This window comes from Staurois parvus, unplaced genomic scaffold (genome assembly GCF_062004578.1).
Source record: "Staurois parvus isolate SC_StPar_1 unplaced genomic scaffold, SC_StPar_1.0 ptg000158l, whole genome shotgun sequence".
Taxonomy (NCBI): Eukaryota; Metazoa; Chordata; class Amphibia; order Anura; family Ranidae; genus Staurois; species Staurois parvus.
The window spans coordinates 133,288-150,866 of record NW_028317954.1 but is presented as its reverse complement, the minus strand read 5'-3'; the positions used below and the strand labels follow the sequence as shown (position 1 = coordinate 150,866).

The following is a 17,579-nucleotide window of genomic DNA, read 5'->3' as shown; positions in this document are numbered from 1 at the left end:
ACTATGCACCATTAGTGTGTTCCACAACTGTTTTACAGCCCATTACACGTTCCTTGTGCTGCACCTCGTAGTCCCACATCACATATAAATAGACCAGCTCCACCATGTTCAGGAAGGCTTGACAAAGAGGCGTAACATCTCACGACATGTAGCCACACACCCCATGATATCCATCCGCACACGATATCTCTTTTGGCTCATTGTGTGCTCCACAGCGTACCTTCCTTTCAGCTCCCCATCCTCCACCTTGCTTCCTGAAAGGTATAGAGGAACCTTTCCTCCAACTGTGACTCATACCAGGCATGGATACACAGCACCAATGCGGACATTGGTGATAAGTGCTTACACTCCCTTGCTATACGAGTTGCAATTATGATTTTTTTCACCATTCATTCTGCACTTAGTTTTTGCGCCCTTTGGTGTTTTCCTGGTTTTCCAGACCTGGTCCTGTGCCTTCCCCTGGTCTGGATCACTGTGCCTTGCTTCACTAAGAAATTCACCACACTAGGCCGCTTTCTGATGATAAGAGATTTTAACTGTCTGTATGTAAGTTTCCAATTGCCTTTTCTACAATAAAAGTGTTTAATTTACTACACTCAGATTTTGCCCTCTGCTGCTCTGATCCATTACTTCAGAGATCTCTTCAGTTTTCAAAGAGGTGTTGCATAGAAGTGTTTTGGAGTCAGTGAAAGTTAAACCCTGAAGTACTACAAGGACCTATATGGACTTTTTGAAGAGTTCACCACTTATTCATATATACATACATAGTCCACACCACGCTCTTCCCCATATTTTCATATCATGTTTGGTTATTGAAGAGGCATGCTCTACAGAGCTAGACCAAGAGGTATATTGGACCCCTGCAAAGAGACTACTGCTTCCACACAGAGAGCAAAGGTTCCACTTTGCAGCATGAGGACACAGGAGTATCTGCTCAAGCTGTAGCTGCTTTCCTTAGAAAAAAAATGTAAAACATTGCACCTATTGCTCTGATGCATCTGGAATATATTTGACAGATTTAAATTGAAAGTTTATATATGGCTTTCAGTTAAGACTTATTTAAATTAATAAGGCTTTAAAGTGTACTAAACCAACAACAGTAAAATCAGTCTGTATATGCAGTAAAGCATGCTTATTATACTCATTATGGAATTTAAGGGGTTAATCCTCTGCATTATGTAAAAAGGATGTTTGATCCTGTCTTTTCTGATCCTCCCCTTTTTCCACGTTCCCCATTCATCTCTTGATAGAACAGAGCATCAGGGACACGCTTTAACTTTTTCTTTTTCTTGGGAGGGTGCATGTAAGTAGCACAGGGCCAATCAGCACTGTCCAGACAAAGGGTCAGGGGTTATGCAGCCTCATAGGGCAGTGAGAGGAGAATGAAAACTCCTTCTACAAGCTTTAACCAGTGCTCAGCTGGACACTGATATAAGTCACAAGACTGCTCTAACTTCTGGTGAAAAAAAGGTATTTAGCAGTTTATATTTACTAAAATAATTGCATTTCCATGTTCTGTGTACTGTGGGAGACCAGATATAGTTAATGCAGAGTCCTGGGCTTAGTAATGCTTTAAGTAAAGAATTGCACTTTTGTACTCCTAGTTTTTCTTCATTGTTTTTTGGATGATGCTCTATTTTCTTCTTCATGTATCCTTCCTTCTCTGCATTTATTGTCATGGTGCTTATTTACTACTTCCCAAACTGATCCTTTTCCTTGGTACTTGTACAGATGGCAGATGCTATGGAAATGATGATACTTAGCATCCTGGCTCCACAGCTCCACTGTGAATGGAGATTACCCAGCTGGCAGGTGGCTTTGCTCACATCGGTAAGCAGATGCGCTGACTAGGCCTTGATCATATTCCAGGTGCTGAACTGACGTCATAGCTGCTGAAAGTCTCGCATTCATCTTTTTTTTTAATTACAAAGCTTTGTTGGCACAGTCATGCCCGGATATTAACTGTTAGCTGAAACAGCATTGGTTTAACTTGTGCCACAATGTCCTTGGTAACTGAATGACTTTGCTTTGAAATTTCTTTTTGAAAATGTCATCAGAACTAGTATGTAAATTACAGCTATAGGGTCCTGTATGATAGTCTAAACAAGTACAAAATCCAGTTACTATGTGATGCACAAGCTTCATAAAGTGAATAGAAAACCTCCTTTAATAACCACTTCATGTCTGGACGCTTTCACCTCCTTCCAATCCAGGCCAATTTTGAGCTATCAGTGCTATCACACTTTGAATGACAATTGCGCAGTCATGCAACACTGTACCCATATAAATTTTTTATAATTTTTTTGAGACAGATAAAACTTTATTTTGGTGGTATTTATTCACCACTGTGATTTTTATTTTTTTGCTATATAAATGAAAAAGTCCAAATATTTTGAAAAAAAAGTGTTTTTCTTATAACATTTTACAAATAAATCATTTGTCTTCATAAATCTTGGCCAAAATTTATTCATCTATCTTTTTAGTAAAAAAAAATAACCCAAAGTAGTTTATAACCAAAAATTATAATTTTTCAAAAACATTTTTTACATTATTTTATTTTTTTATATTATTATTTATTTTATTTTTTTAACATACCATCACCTTATCAGTACAGTGTCACCATAGTGACACTATACTACTTGTGGGGGGTGATGAAGATTTTTTTTTTCTTTTTTTACACTGATTGCTTTTACACCCATAAAGGATGTAAAAGCAATCATTTCTCCTCTCTGGCTGCATTCTTGCAGCCATTGAGAAATACTGTGAGAGCTGTGATTGGTCACAGCTTGTCACATGGTACAAGGCTGCTGTGAATAGCCTTGTACCATGTGACCTCTGCGATCATTCACAGATTTCACTAGTAGTAAGCAATGATGTCAGGAAGTGACATCTTGCTTACTACTATTCATGTGATCACTGATTAGCCAATCAGTGATCACATGAGTGGGAACTCACACAGAGGTCCCGTACAGCGATTGGTGTTCCGCTGTGTCCGGTGGATCGCTGTGCTCCCAGGGAGTGAATACGGAGGCCGTTTATAAGCAGCCACCCTCTCCTGCACTGCTCCCATCTGGCCGTTTATGTACATGGGTCGGACAGGAAGTGGTTAACTTTCTTGACCATAGGTGGGCTTCAACAACAGAGATAGTACTGTCGATTGAGAAAGCAGCAGACAGGACTAGATGTGGCCAGATGCCCATCGACAAGCTACAGACTTGTCAATCAGCCACACTTGTACAACATTTTTTCAAACCACTGTAGTGCATGCAAATACAGCCTACATGAGTGTGGCAACTCTGCTCCAGATTCAGAAGTGCAGCATTTTTGCCAACCCATCACAGAATGATGCAGTACAGTAAGTAGACTTTACTAGCAAGCTCAACAGGTCTTTGTGGGATTTTGCAAAGGGACTTAGAGAAAACTGATGGTACAGATGCACTTATAATGAAGTGCCACAGTTCTACTTTAACCACCTGAGTACTAGCCTGTACTGTATATGCCCCTTCATTAGTTTGACCAACAGTTACTCTGCCATCCAACACTGTACCTAAAATCATTTTATATAATTTTTTGAGAGCTTCTTTAGAGCTTTCCTTAGGCTGTATTTAATAATTATTGTTTTTTGTTTTTTTTTAATATAAAAAGAAAAAAGACCAACAAAAAAGTTTCCCTTACTGTTATAAACCTTATCAAATAAAAATGTCAGGACAGTACAAAAACACTAACATAAAAAAATTTTTTGGAAAGTAGACATCCCAAGGTCTCATCTTTGTCGCAAATTAAGAAATATGCTGGTATTGAGGTGGTTAGAGACAAACTCTGCTCAGCTCTGTTTGCAGCAATGTTTTCCACTGCACTTAAAGCGATATGAAACCAACTTTTGCACTTTCCAATATATTAAGGCTTGATATGTCTTCCTTAGAAGTTCTCTAAAGTCTTCTTAGGATTACCTACTAGATTTAAATGTCGACTCTGGCCGATTACATCACTCCTGCATGCAGAGTGACCTCTGCATTCATGGCACACTGCCTGTGTCATGATTGCATAGAGCACTGGGCCTTGATGGTGACCATGATGCCATTGCAGCCCAGCCATTCAGGTGGCTGAAGAGCATGAAGACCTGGTGAATATGGATGAGCCGGAAGCGGTGACAGCTCAGCGCTGGTAGGTGTTGTTTCACAGGTAAGCCTGTCATAAAGTGCTAATACGCAGTGCATACTAGCACATTATAGCATCACCCACCTTGGGTTGGAAAAAAAAATAAGCCGAGTATAATACTGCTTTAAATAGGTGCATGTAAACATAGTTTAATGTTATCTCATTTTTCAGTAAATCACTCTCGTAGTTTATTGGGTCCTAATGTACTGTTTGTGTTTATTCAGACAAGTTTTCAAACACTGAAGCAGTATGTAATCATTTCTGTTATACAAGAGCTCAGCTAGTGTGAAGTGAGCTACAGATTGTAATTCCCTAATATAACAGAATTTTCCCCTATTTTGCTGGTATGTTATTCAGCATGAACTAGTAAAGTACTTGTAAAGCCAATTTTTTTTATAATAACAAACATGTCATACTTTTTTGCTCTGTGCAATGGATTTGCATATAGCAGCCTCGATCCTCTATTTTTGGGGTCCCCTGCTGGCAATCTTGGCTGCTTCCCTGCTGACTGCCCTTCATAGCAAGCTGCATGCTATGTGGGCACTTGTGCGGGCTCGCTCCTGAGTCGCCTCTCTATGTCTATAGACACACAGACCGTTGCTCAGCCTCACCTTCTACTCCCTCCTTACTGGATCTGAGCCTATGAGGGAGAGAGACGTTGCTCTCGCACACAACCCTGGATTGAGATCAGGTTCAGGTAAGTATAAGTGGGGGGTGTGGGAGGGAGGTAGCTGGACAAAGAACGTTTTTTATCTTAATACAGAGAATGCATTGGAAACTTCAGCCTTTAAAATGTTAAATGTTAGTGGGTCTATATTTTTTAAATGATTTATACCATTATTCCACATTTACGTTAACTTCTTTTCTGTGGTAAGAAAAAAAAATAAACTATTATTTTACTGCAAGAGCTTTTACCACTAATTCTGCAGTCTATCTGCACAAACTTGTTGGTGCTATAGATCAATTTTTGGCATGTTTCTGTGTCTTACAATCTAATTTCCATACACTGAAGGACACTGCAGTGCCAAGAGTGCTTATGTTGTTTTTTCTGTTTTATTCCCAGGTTGTCTTTATAGGAATGATGTCTAGCTCTTCCCTCTGGGGAAATGTCTCTGACCAGTATGGCAGAAAGACAGTAAGTTTCAGTGACAGAGTGATTTAATAATTACATAAGCTTACTGAATATTTAAATATTATGATGTCCCGATTGACATTTCTAGGCATTGAGCTCTGCATTGTGTTTAATCATGTTTTGTATCTGCATTTTCTCTCTTATGTAGGGTCTAAAGATTAGCGTATTCTGGACTTTGTATTACGGGATCCTCAGTGCATTTGCACCAGTCTATAGTTGGATTCTGGTGCTTAGAGGATTGGTTGGTTTTGGGATTGGAGGAGTCCCTCAATCGTAAGTTGCCTAAATCCAGGCTTTTTTTTAGTTATACTTACAGTGTTTGACTGCATTTCATTTAAACTTAATTTAAAACCAGATTGTACCCCTCTCCCCCATGGTTCATATTCAGTTCTCTTATACAGCTGGTATCCCACTCCCAGCTGCCACCATTTTTGTCTCAAGCTCTAGGTTCACCTATCGGATTTCATGTGGACCTGGATGTGTGCAGTAACATTGTGGGACCTTTTTGCTGTGTGTCCCCTGCCTCTGCAGGTCTCCTTGCACTGATTGTCAATAGCGGTGGACTGGCCAGATTAAAAAAAAAGGCAGGGTACACATATGATGAGCATACCTGGCAGCTTTTGGAAGTTATTAAGCCTGAGACTGTGAAGGGGAAGGAGGGTGGGAAGGGGAGAGGTTATTAAATGCATACAAAGTGCCATGCTGAAAAAGAGGGTATAGTTACAGTGTTCTTTATGCACTGCAGAAAATTGCAGGGTTAAAGTGGAGCTAAACTTACCTTATCTTACCTTGCTAGCTGGGTTGGAAAAAAATAAAGCACAAATCCACATACCATTAGGCGAAAGATTGTCCTGGATGCTGCACAACTTTCACAAACAGCTCATTGTAGCGATGTGTATAGATCTGTCAGGGACAGCAGCAGTAGGTTAGTGTCTACTTTCAAAAATGATGGCAAACAAAGATGAGCAATGTATACTATGAGTACAGTATATTCACCTGTAATCCATGGTTACTTTCTGTGTTTTAGATATAGTTCAACACTTTAAGCACACACCATGGAGAGAATTTAGCAGATAAAACCTATATCTGCTTACCTCTCCACTCCATAGGGGAAGAGGGTGTTTTGAGGCAGTTCGTGTAACGCTGATATGTGCAGTGATTTCTTTTTTCCTTGTATCATGACAGAGTAACCCTCTATGCAGAGTTCCTTCCAATGAAAGCTCGAGCAAAGTGTATCCTGTTAATAGAGGTGAGCTGGTTCTAGTGTTCACTTTTTATGGAAATAAAAGGTATTTTATAAAATGATGTACACTATATTCTCAAAAGTATTGGGACAGCCCTCCAAATCATTGATGTTCTAATCACCTCCATGGCCACAGGTGTATAAAATCAAGCACCTAGGCATGCAGACTGCTTCTACAAACATTTGTGAAAGAATAAGTCGCTCTCAGAAGCTCAGTCAATTCTACTGTGATAGGTTGCCACCTGTGCAATAAGTCCATCCAGGAAATTTTCTTGCTACTAAATATTCCACGGTCAACTGTTAGGGGTATTATAACACAGTGGAAGCAACTGGGAACAATAGCAACTCAGCCAGGAAGTGGTAGGCCACATAAAATGACAGATCGGGGTCAGCATATGCTGAAGTGCATAGAAGTCACCAACTGTCTGCAGAGTCAATAGATAAAGACCTCCAAACTTTCGTGTGACCTTCACATTAGCACAACAATAGTGCATAGAGCTTCATGGAATGGGTTTCAGCAGCTGCATCCAAGCGTTACATCACCAAGTGCAATGCAAAGTGTCGGATGCAGTGGTGTAAAATACGCCGCCACTGGACTCTAGGGCAGTAGAGACTTTTTCTCTGGAGTGATGAATCACGCATGTCTGTCTGGCAATCCTCTGGATGTGTCTGGGTTTGGCAGTTACGAGGAGAACAGTACTTGCCTGACTGCATTGTGCCAACTGTAAAGTTTGATGGAGGGGGATTATGGTATGGGGTTGTTCTTCAGGGCTTGGGTTTGGCCCCTTAGTTCCAGAGAAGGCAAATCTTCAGGCGTTGGCATACCAAGACATTTTGGACAATTTCATGCTCCCAACTCTGTGGGAACAGTTTTAGGGATGGCCCCTTCCTGCTCCAACATCACCAGTGCACAAAGCAAGGTCCATAAAGACATGGATGAGCGAGTTTGAGGTGAAGGAGCTTGATTCGCTTGCACAGAGTCCTGACTTCAACCCGATAGAACACCTTTGGGATGAATTAGAACGGAGACTGCGAACCAGGCCTTCTATCTGACATCAGTGCCTGACCTCACAAATGTGCTTCTGGAAGAATGGTCAAACATTCCCATAGACCAGCGGTTCTCAACCTGGGGGTCGCGACCCCTTTGGGGGTCGAACGACACTTTCACAGGGGTCGCCTAAGACCATCGGAAAACACATATTTCCGATGGCCTTAGGAACCGAGACACCGCTCCTCTATCCGTCTCCAGGTGTGGGCGGGATGACATGCCATCCCTGTCATCTGGACACACCCCCGGGATCAATCCTTCGCCGGTGATTGGCCGCCGGAACTGTAGCTCAGGAGAGGCACACAGGCGACCAATCACCGGTGAGGAGGTGGAGCTTGGAGAGGAGGAGCCGAGGAACAACGCAAAGATCGAGCGAGTGAAGAGGAGGAGAGCGGCCGGAGAAGGAAGACATCTGACCGGTAAGTGTCTTTACCATGGGAGAGGGAGGGAGCGAGCGAGCCCAGGCTGGAGCAGGGGTCAGCAAGGTAAGTATCATTGGTGTCAGTGGGAGGAACAGTGCCCCATCATTGGTGTCACTAATACCAATGATGGGGCACTATTCCTCCCCCCACTGACACCAACGATGGGGCACTATTCCTCCCCCCACTGACACCAACGATGGGGCACTATTCCTCCCCCCACTGACACCAACGATGGGGCACTATTCCTCCCCCCGCTGACACCAACGATGGGGCACTATTCCTCCCCCCACTGACACCAACGATGGGGCACTATTCCTCCCCCCACTGACACCAACGATGGGGCACTATTCCTCCCCCCACTGACACCAACGATGGGGCACTATTCCTCCCACTGATACCAATGATGGGGCACTATTCCTCCCACTGATACCAACGATGGGGCACTATTGCTCCCCCTGATACCAACGATTGGTCACTATTCCTCCCACTGACACCAATGATGGGGCACTATTCCTCCCACTGACACCAATGATGGGGCACTATTCCTCCCACTGACACCAATGATGGGGGACTATTCCTCCCACTGACACCAATGATGGGGCACTATTCCTCCCACTGACACCAATGATGGGGGCACTATTCCTCCCACTGATACCAATGATGGGGCACTTTTCCTCCCACTGACATCAGTGATGGGACACTATTCCTCCCACTGACACCAGTGATGGGGCACTATTCCTCCCACTGACACCAATCATGGGGCACTATTCCTCCCCCCACTGACACCAACGATGGGGCACTATTCCTCCCCCCACTGACACCAACGATGGGGCACTATTCCTCCCCCCACTGACACCAACGATGGGGCACTATTCCTCCCCCCACTGACAACAACGATGGGGCACTATTCCTCCCACTGATACCAACGATGGGGCACTCTTCCCCCCACTGACACCAATGATGGGGCACTATTACTCCCACTGACACAAATGATGGGGCACTATTCCCCCCACTGACACCTATGATGGGGCACTATTCCTCCCACTGACACCAATGATGGGGCACTATTCCTTCCACTGACACCAATGATGGGGCAATATTCCCCCCCTGACACCTATGATGGGGCACTATTCCTCCCACTGACAGCATTGATGGGGCACTATTCCTCCCACTGACACCAATGATGGGGCACTATTCCTCCCACTGATACCAATGATGGGGCACTATTCCTCCCACTGATACCAATGATGGGGCACTATTCCTCCCACTGACACCAGTGTTGGGGCACTATTCTTTCCACTGATACCAATGATGGGGCACTATTCCTCCCACTGACACCAATGATGGGGCACTATTCCTCCCACTGATACCAATGATGGGGCACTATTCCTCCCACTGATACCAATGATGGGGCACTATTCCTCCCACTGACACCAGTGTTGGGGCACTATTCTTTCCACTGATACCAATGATGGGGCACTATTCCTCCCACTGATACCAATGATGGGGCACTATTCCTCCCACTGACACCAATGATGGGGCACTATTCCTCCCACTGACACCAATGATGGGGCACTATTCCTCCCACTGACACCAATGATGGGGCACTCTTCCCCCCACTGACACCAATGATGGGGCACTATTACTCCCACTGACACAAATGATGGGGCACTATTCCCCCCACTGACACCTATGATGGGGCACTATTCCTCCCACTGACACCAATGATGGGGCACTATTCCTTCCACTGACACCAATGATGGGGCAATATTCCTCCCACTGACACCAATGATGGGGCTCTATTCCCCCCCTGACACCTATGATGGGGCACTATTCCTCCCACTGACAGCATTGATGGGGCACTATTCCTCCCACTGACACCAATGATGGGGCACTATTCCTCCCACTGATACCAATGATGGGGCACTATTCCTCCCACTGATACCAATGATGGGGCACTATTCCTCCCACTGACACCAGTGTTGGGGCACTATTCTTTCCACTGATACCAATGATGGGGCACTATTCCTCCCACTGATACCAATGATGGGGCACTATTCCTCCCACTGACACCAATGATGGGGCACTATTCCTCCCACTGACACCAATGATGGGGCACTATTCCTCCCACTGACACCAATGATGGGGCACTATTCCTCCCACTGATACCAATGATGGGGCACTATTCCTCCCACTGATACCAGTGTTGGGGCACTATTCCTCCCACTGATACCAGTGATGGGACACTATTCCTCCCACTGACACCAGTGATGGGACACTATTCCTCCCACTGACACCAGTGATGGGGCACTATTCCTCCCACTGACACCAATGATGGGGCACTATTCCCCCCACTGACACCAATGATGGGGCTCTATTCCTCCTACTGACACCAATGATGGGGCACTATTCCTCCCACTGACACCAATGATGGGGCACTATTCCTCCCACTGACACCAATGATGGGGCACTATTCCTCCCACTGACACCTATGATGGGGCACTATTCCTCCCACTGACACCAATGATGGGGCACTATTCCTCCCATTGACATCAGTGATGGGACACTATTCCTCCCACTGCAAAATTACAGTTATGAAGTAGCAACGAAAATAATTTTATGGTTGGGGGTCAGCACAACATGAGGAACTGTATTAAGGGGTCGCGGCATTAGATAGGTTGAGAACCACTGCCATAGACACACTCCTAAACCATGTGGACAGCATTATGATAAGAGTTGAAGCTGTTATAGCTGCAAAGGGTGGGCCAACTCAATACTGAACTTTATGAACTAAGACTGGGATGCCACTAAAGTCCATGTGCGTGTAAAGGTCGGTGTCCTAATACTGTTGGCAATATAGTGTATGTATATGGGTGCAGCCATTTTTGCTTATTACATATGCAGGTTCTACTTTTGCAGTGCTACACATTAGTTGTGGTTTACTGATCCTTTTCACACTGCAAGTCTGGGGGTTAGCTGACTAAAGCTGGCCATAGATTATTTTTTTTATCAGCCAGCTGGCTGATTCAAAAAGAGAAAAAAGAACTGGATTTTTCCATCCACACATTCAAGGTGTATGCGGGAATCCTTCCCGCCACCACACTATTGCATTCTGACAGAGGGACTTCTCCACTAGCAGAATATACTAATCAGTGCTGCAGCCGATTGGTGCCGATCAAACACAAATTTTCCAACAGTCCTATTGATCAGTAGGTCAACTTCTCTGGAATAAATGAATCGAAATTTGGCTGGTCCCTGCTGAACCAGCTGAAATTCGATTCATGTATGGCCATTTTAAATTAAACAATATGGCAGATATTACATTTGTTAAGCAGAAAGGTAGAATGATTGCATTTTGAGTGTTTACCATCTTTAGTGACTGCTCCACAAATCTTGATATTAAGAAAAAAAAAATACAGTATGTATGTAATAAAATTAATATAAAAATTGGTAATACCTTAAAATGGGAACTGTGGAAAACACAATATCTTCTCTTCAAAGCCGTACATACTTCTCCCAAAAAATTATCATAATTTCGCATTTTCCTTACCAAGGATGATTATGTTTACCTATTTAGGCTTGTTTGGAACTTTGCGAGTGTCTAAATGTTTGGTGATGTACTTGGGCAGTGGCAGGTATTGGTATTGAAAATTAGCAGACAGCAAAGCAAGATTGCTGTCAATCTGCTAAAACCAGGCTTCTCAAAATTGACAGGTACCAATACTTTGCTAACCAGTGAGATTAACAGATTTTAATAAATATTTTTCTACTTCTGTTGTCAAGGACTTGGGCTTGCTTTGTAGTGCTACAATGTCAAAGTTAGATTTAGCATGTTACCATTTGTATTACAGATTTTCTGGGCTGTTGGCACCGTGTTTGAGGTTCTACTAGCTATTTTTGTGATGCCCACATTGGGATGGCGCTGGCTTCTTATACTGTCTGCCCTTCCCCTCATGCTTTTTGCCATTATGTGCTTTGTAAGTATTTATTAATTCAAATATAAGAGTAAATGACTTTCAGGTTACTTTTATATATGTGATACATTTACAGAGTAGATAATTCACCTGCTAGTGTATGCTTCACATAGAGTTGTTCTGTTTTTTTAAAGCAGAGCATGTGTATATCATTTTGTCTGCTGTTTTCTAGTGGTTGCCAGAGAGTGCAAGGTATGATGTTCTGTCTGGGAATCAAGAGAAAGCTCTTGCTACTTTGAAACGTATTGCAACTGAGAATGGTGCACCAATGCCTCTAGGGAAACTAATCTTATCAAGACAGGTATGTATTTGTTATAAACAATTGTTTAACAACTAGTGGCAGTTGATTAGTGTGTGGGTTCAGAAACAATTGTCTCATGGTCTTCAGGAAAAGGATTCTCCCAGCATGTTGGTTAAGCTCTTGAGACCATTCTTAGTCATTTATTTTTCACATGAGTAGAGGAAACCCCTCTAACTTATAAAACCAAACCAAATGTTAGTAGTTATTTTGGTGCAGTGCATTGAGGATGTGCAGATCTTCTGTTTGCCTAAGGCAGGGGTGTCAAACTGCAAGTCCTACCATGCCTCTACCTTTGGGAGTCATGCTTGTAACTGTCAATCTTGCAATGCCTCATGGGACTTGTAGCTTGGCAACAGCTGGAGGGCCGCCAGTTTGACACATGTGGCCTAAGGTATCTGTTTGATATTGACCCACTTTAAGGACGGAGGCTGTTAGAATGATGCTCCATTATATATTTATGTCAGGTGCAGGGTTTTTCTCTACCAGTATGGTGGCTGAATTTGGAACTGGAGGTGCATGACATTGGTATAGATTAAATATTTTTTCATGTGTGTATGTATATACATATATACAGTATATATATATGTGTGTGAAACTCTAAAAATTAGAATATCGTGCAAAAGTTCATTTAGTTCAGTAATGCAACTTAAAAGGTGAAACTAATATATGAGATAGACTCATTACATGCAAAGCAAGATAGTTCAAGCCATGATTTGTCATAATTGTGATGATTATGGCTTACAGCTCATGAAAACCCCAAATCCACAATCTCAGAAAATTAGAATATTACATGCAATCAATAAAACAAGGATTGTACATAGAACAATATCGGACCTCTGAAAAGTATAAGCATGCATATGTACTCTGTACTTGGTTTGGGCCCCTTTTGCAGCAATTACTGCCTCAATGCGGCGTGGCATGGAAGCTATCAGCCTGTGGCACTGCTGAGGTGTTCTGGAAGACCAGGATGCTTCAGTAGCGGCCTTCAGCTCTTCTGCATTGTTTGGTCTCATGTCTCTCATCTTTCTCTTGGCAATGCCCCATAGATTCTCTATGGGGTTCAGGTCAGGTGAGTTTGCTGGCCAATCAAGCACAGTAATTCCACTGTCATTGAACCAGGTTTTGGTGCTTTGGTAGTGTTGGCAGGTGCCAAGTCCTGCTGGAAAATAAAGTCAGCATCCCCATAAAGCTTGTCTGCAGAAGGAAGCATGAAGTGCTCCAAAATCTCCTGGTAGACGACTGCGTTGACCCTGGACTTAATGAAGCACAGTGGACCAACACCAGCAGATGACATGGCTTCCCAAATCAACACAGACTATGGAAACTTAACACTGGACTTCAAGCATCGTGCAGTGTGTGCCTCTCCATTCTTCCTCCATACTCTAGGTCCTTGGTTTCCAAATGAGATGCAAAAGTTGCTCTCATCAGAAAAGAGGACTTTGGACCACTGAGCAACAGACCAGGTCTGTTTTTCTTTAACCCAGGTAAGACGCTTCTGACGTTGTTTGTTGTTCAGGAGCAGCTTGACAAGTGGAATACGACATTTGAAGCCCATGTTCAGGATCCGTCTGTGTGTGGTGGATGCACTGACTCCAGCCCCAGTCCACTCTTTGTGAAAGTCCCCAACACTTTTGAATGACCTTTTCCTGACAAACCTCTCCAGGCTGTGGTCATCCCCGCTGCTTGTGCACCTCTCTCTTCCACACTTTTCCCTTCCACATAAATTTCTATTAATGTGCTTTGATAAAGCACTTTGGGAACATCCAACTTCTTTTGCAATCACCTTTTGAGGCTTTCCCTCCTTATGGAGGGTATCAATGATGGCTTTCTGCACCAACTGTCAGGTCAGCAGTCTTTCCCATGATTGTGATTCCTACTAAACCAGACTGAGAGACCATTTAAAGGCTCAGGAACCCTTTGCAGGTGTTATGCCTTAATTAGCTGATTAGAGTGGGACACTTTGAGCCTAGAATATTGCACCTTTTCACAATATTCTAATTTTCTGAGATTGTGGATTTGGGGTTTTCATGAGCTGTAAGCCATAATCATCACAGTTATGACAAATCACGGCTTGAACTATCTTGCTTTGCATGTAATGAGTCTATCTCATATATTAGTTTCACCTTTTAAGTTGCATTACTGAAATAAATTAACTTTTGCACGATATTCTAATTTTTCGAGTTTCACCTGTGTGTGTATATATATACTGTATATATATATATACATTATGCTTGTGCCCAGCATAAATTAATGGACTCCAGCAGATTTGTCAGAAAACCTTTACTTTCCTTTCACAATCAACATTTGCTTTGGGACACTTTACTACAAAATACTCCCACAAATGCGGGCCATTGATTGTAAACCACATTTGTTAATTTGCACACACAGGAAAGTATTTTTCCTAACAAATTTATTCAAGACCATGTTGCAAAAATTAATACACCCCAGTGAAAGTCTTAGGAGCAAAGCTAAATTTTAGACAAAAAAAATCATAAGTAACAAGAATTCAACTTCAGGTGGTCAAATTATTCATTAAACAGGTTACAAGAAGATCAGCAAAGCTTAACTTATCAGTCAGAATACTGTTGCAAAAGTGATGTGAAAATTTAACAAAGATCGAACTACAATCATCTTACAGAGACCTCCAGGCCTTCCACAGAAGTTAACACCTCAACAGGTTACCTGGTGTAAGAGGGAAGGATTGGAAGCACTGGACTGAATTTTCATTGGGGTTCAACCTATATGCTAGAGATGGTTTGCACCTAAATGGAAGGGGGTCTGCTGTGCTGGGGTAGAGGTTTATGGGCAGACTGGAGGAGTATTTAAACTAGGATCGAGGGGGGAGGGGGAATTAGATTATTGTCAGAGGAAAAGACAAGGAACTCGGGCAAATGCGCCAATGCACAATATGGCCACGCCAATTAGCGCAAAGGAGTACGCATGCGAATAGGCGGGCGACACGTAACCATGCATTCCTGTGCACGAAAATGCACCGCCACACACAGGGTGCACTAATTGCTGACACTCAGTGGCCTTTATAAGGACTGCAGCTCTGCTCAGTGATTGCTGGATTATCATCAGCCCCTCCCTTTCCCTGTGTTCCTGTGTTTACTGCTGATTACCCATTACCGACCCGGCTTGATCCTGACCTTGTTCCTGTCTGCTGCTCTGTGTATGATCCCGACTTGCTCCTGACCTTGATCCTGTCTCCTGCTACTCTGTGTATGACCCTGGCTTGATCCTGACCTTGCTTCTGTCTGCTGCTACGCTGTGTATGATCCTGACTTGATCCTGACGTTGCTCTTGTCTGCTGTTAAATATTGATCCTGGCTCTGGCTACTGACTACTCTACCCATCCTCCTGGATCCACATGTTCTCTGGAGAAACTCATCCTGCAACTGGAGCACCCACGGGTTCCATCTCATCAGGCATTTCCAAGCAGCAACACCACTGGCAACCCGTGCTTCTTTGGGCACTGCACCTCCTGTTTCCACCTCCAGGGGCGCACTGCACTTAGCCGTAAGGGGAGCCATCTCTCTATTGCATCCTCAGGTAAGGTACGTGACAATTATAATGGGGTAGACAGATCAGACAGGGGTCAGTTCTTATTGGTGGGTGGGATAGGGAGAGGGTTATGGCAGATGATAAGAAGGTTCCCATTTTGCAAACAACCATTGGAATTGGTGCCATTTGTACGAAAATAAAAAATATGCAAAATACTTGTGCACAAGTGTCAATGAACTAAAGTGTTTGTTCACCCATGCCAGAAAATCTGCCAAGCAAAATAGGTGAGTTGGAAGCTGTGGGGCATGAAAAGAACTATGATTTAATTGGTATTGCTGAATCTTGGCTATAGTCTTCACATGACTGGGCAATTAATATTCCTGGCTATGTTCTCTTTTGAAGATACAGGGTAAAAAGGAAAGGTGGTGGTGTCTGTTTCTATGAGAAGTGATCTCAGAGCAAGTGTGAAAGAGGATGTAGTTGATGGAGAGTGTGATGAGGCTCAAGCATTATGGGTGGAACTGCACACGGGGGTGCGTACTACAAAGGTAATCAAGGTTGGAGTTTGTTTTAGGCCTCCCAGTGTTAATGATGAGGTGGAGACTCAGCTCCTTGTACAGATCAAAAGGACTGCAAGGTCTGGGACAGTGATAATAATGGAGGATTTTAACTACCCAGAAATTGACTGGAGTAATAGTAATGCAGGAACAGTTAAAGGGAAAAAATGTATAAACCTACTACAGGACAATTTTATGGTACAGTTCATAGAGCCTTTGGTCATCTGGCACATTTCCAACATGACATTGATCCAAAACACACATCTAAGGCCACTGTTGCATTTCTGAAGAAGAATAGGGTGAAAGTGGATCAGTGACCAAGTACCGTCTCCTGATCTGAACCCAATCAAACATCTATGGGGAATTCTGAAGAGACAAGTTGAGTATCACTCTCCATCCAGCATCCAGGCTCTAAAAGAGGTCGTTCTTGAAGAATGGAAAAAGATGTTGCAATATGTCGCCAACTTGTTCATTCCATACCTAGAAGACTTGGTTCTGTCCTTACAAATCATAGAGGTCATACAAAATACTAGTTTTTGTTTTGGGGTGTATTTATTTTTGCATCAACTAATTTGAGCAAAACTGAAGATTTTGTAATCTAAGTTATATTATTAACCTTACTTTCATGTAATGAGCTAAACAAATGTTCTATAAAACTCAGTTTTGTAAAAATTTTGGGAATTTTTTCTTGTGTTCATTGAGATATTGATTAAAAGCTTACTTTTCAAAAGGGGTGTACTCATTTATGCTAAACAGTGTATATGCAAAACTCAAACTAATGCTTTCTATATAGGACTAGCATTAAACCCCTATGCCAAATATATAATCAAAGCCCTCAATATTCCTTATGGTCTCCAAGATACATCTATGATCAAAAACACATGATTGAATGTTTAAATGAATAAATATTATTGTATGGGATCTAAATTATTATCAATTCCTGAGGAAGCAGGTTATACTGTGAAATGGGTTGAGGAAATATAAGATTGTAATTTTTCTGGATTTCAAGGATACAACCCCAAGACACATTTTTTAGACATGTAAATGTACATATTAACAGGAAGGGGAGGAGGGGTTGTGTTTGAGGTTTGAGGTAACAAATATGCCACTTGTAGGACACTTGTACGAATGTACCAGCCATGTTTGTACTGATGATTTTTGTGGGATCATTTTTAAATCATTTTTTTGTATCATATAAAAATGAGTGGATGTATTTATCTTTTTAGTTTTGTATCTTTTG

The 17,579-nt window shown here is 42.7% G+C and overlaps 1 protein-coding gene across 1 annotated transcript in view; it reads left to right on the top strand.

The window, feature by feature from the left end:
- Positions 1 to 17,579, top strand: part of SVOP (SV2 related protein) — a 78,692-nt gene that overhangs the window by 39,905 nt on the left and 21,208 nt on the right. The window contains exons 4-9 of the mRNA XM_089675755.1: positions 1,732 to 1,830; positions 5,222 to 5,293; positions 5,439 to 5,563; positions 6,476 to 6,539; positions 11,855 to 11,980; positions 12,150 to 12,278. Coding sequence (XP_089531881.1) covers positions 1,732 to 1,830; positions 5,222 to 5,293; positions 5,439 to 5,563; positions 6,476 to 6,539; positions 11,855 to 11,980; positions 12,150 to 12,278 — 615 coding nt within the window. The remainder of the gene's footprint in view (positions 1 to 1,731; positions 1,831 to 5,221; positions 5,294 to 5,438; positions 5,564 to 6,475; positions 6,540 to 11,854; positions 11,981 to 12,149; positions 12,279 to 17,579) is intronic.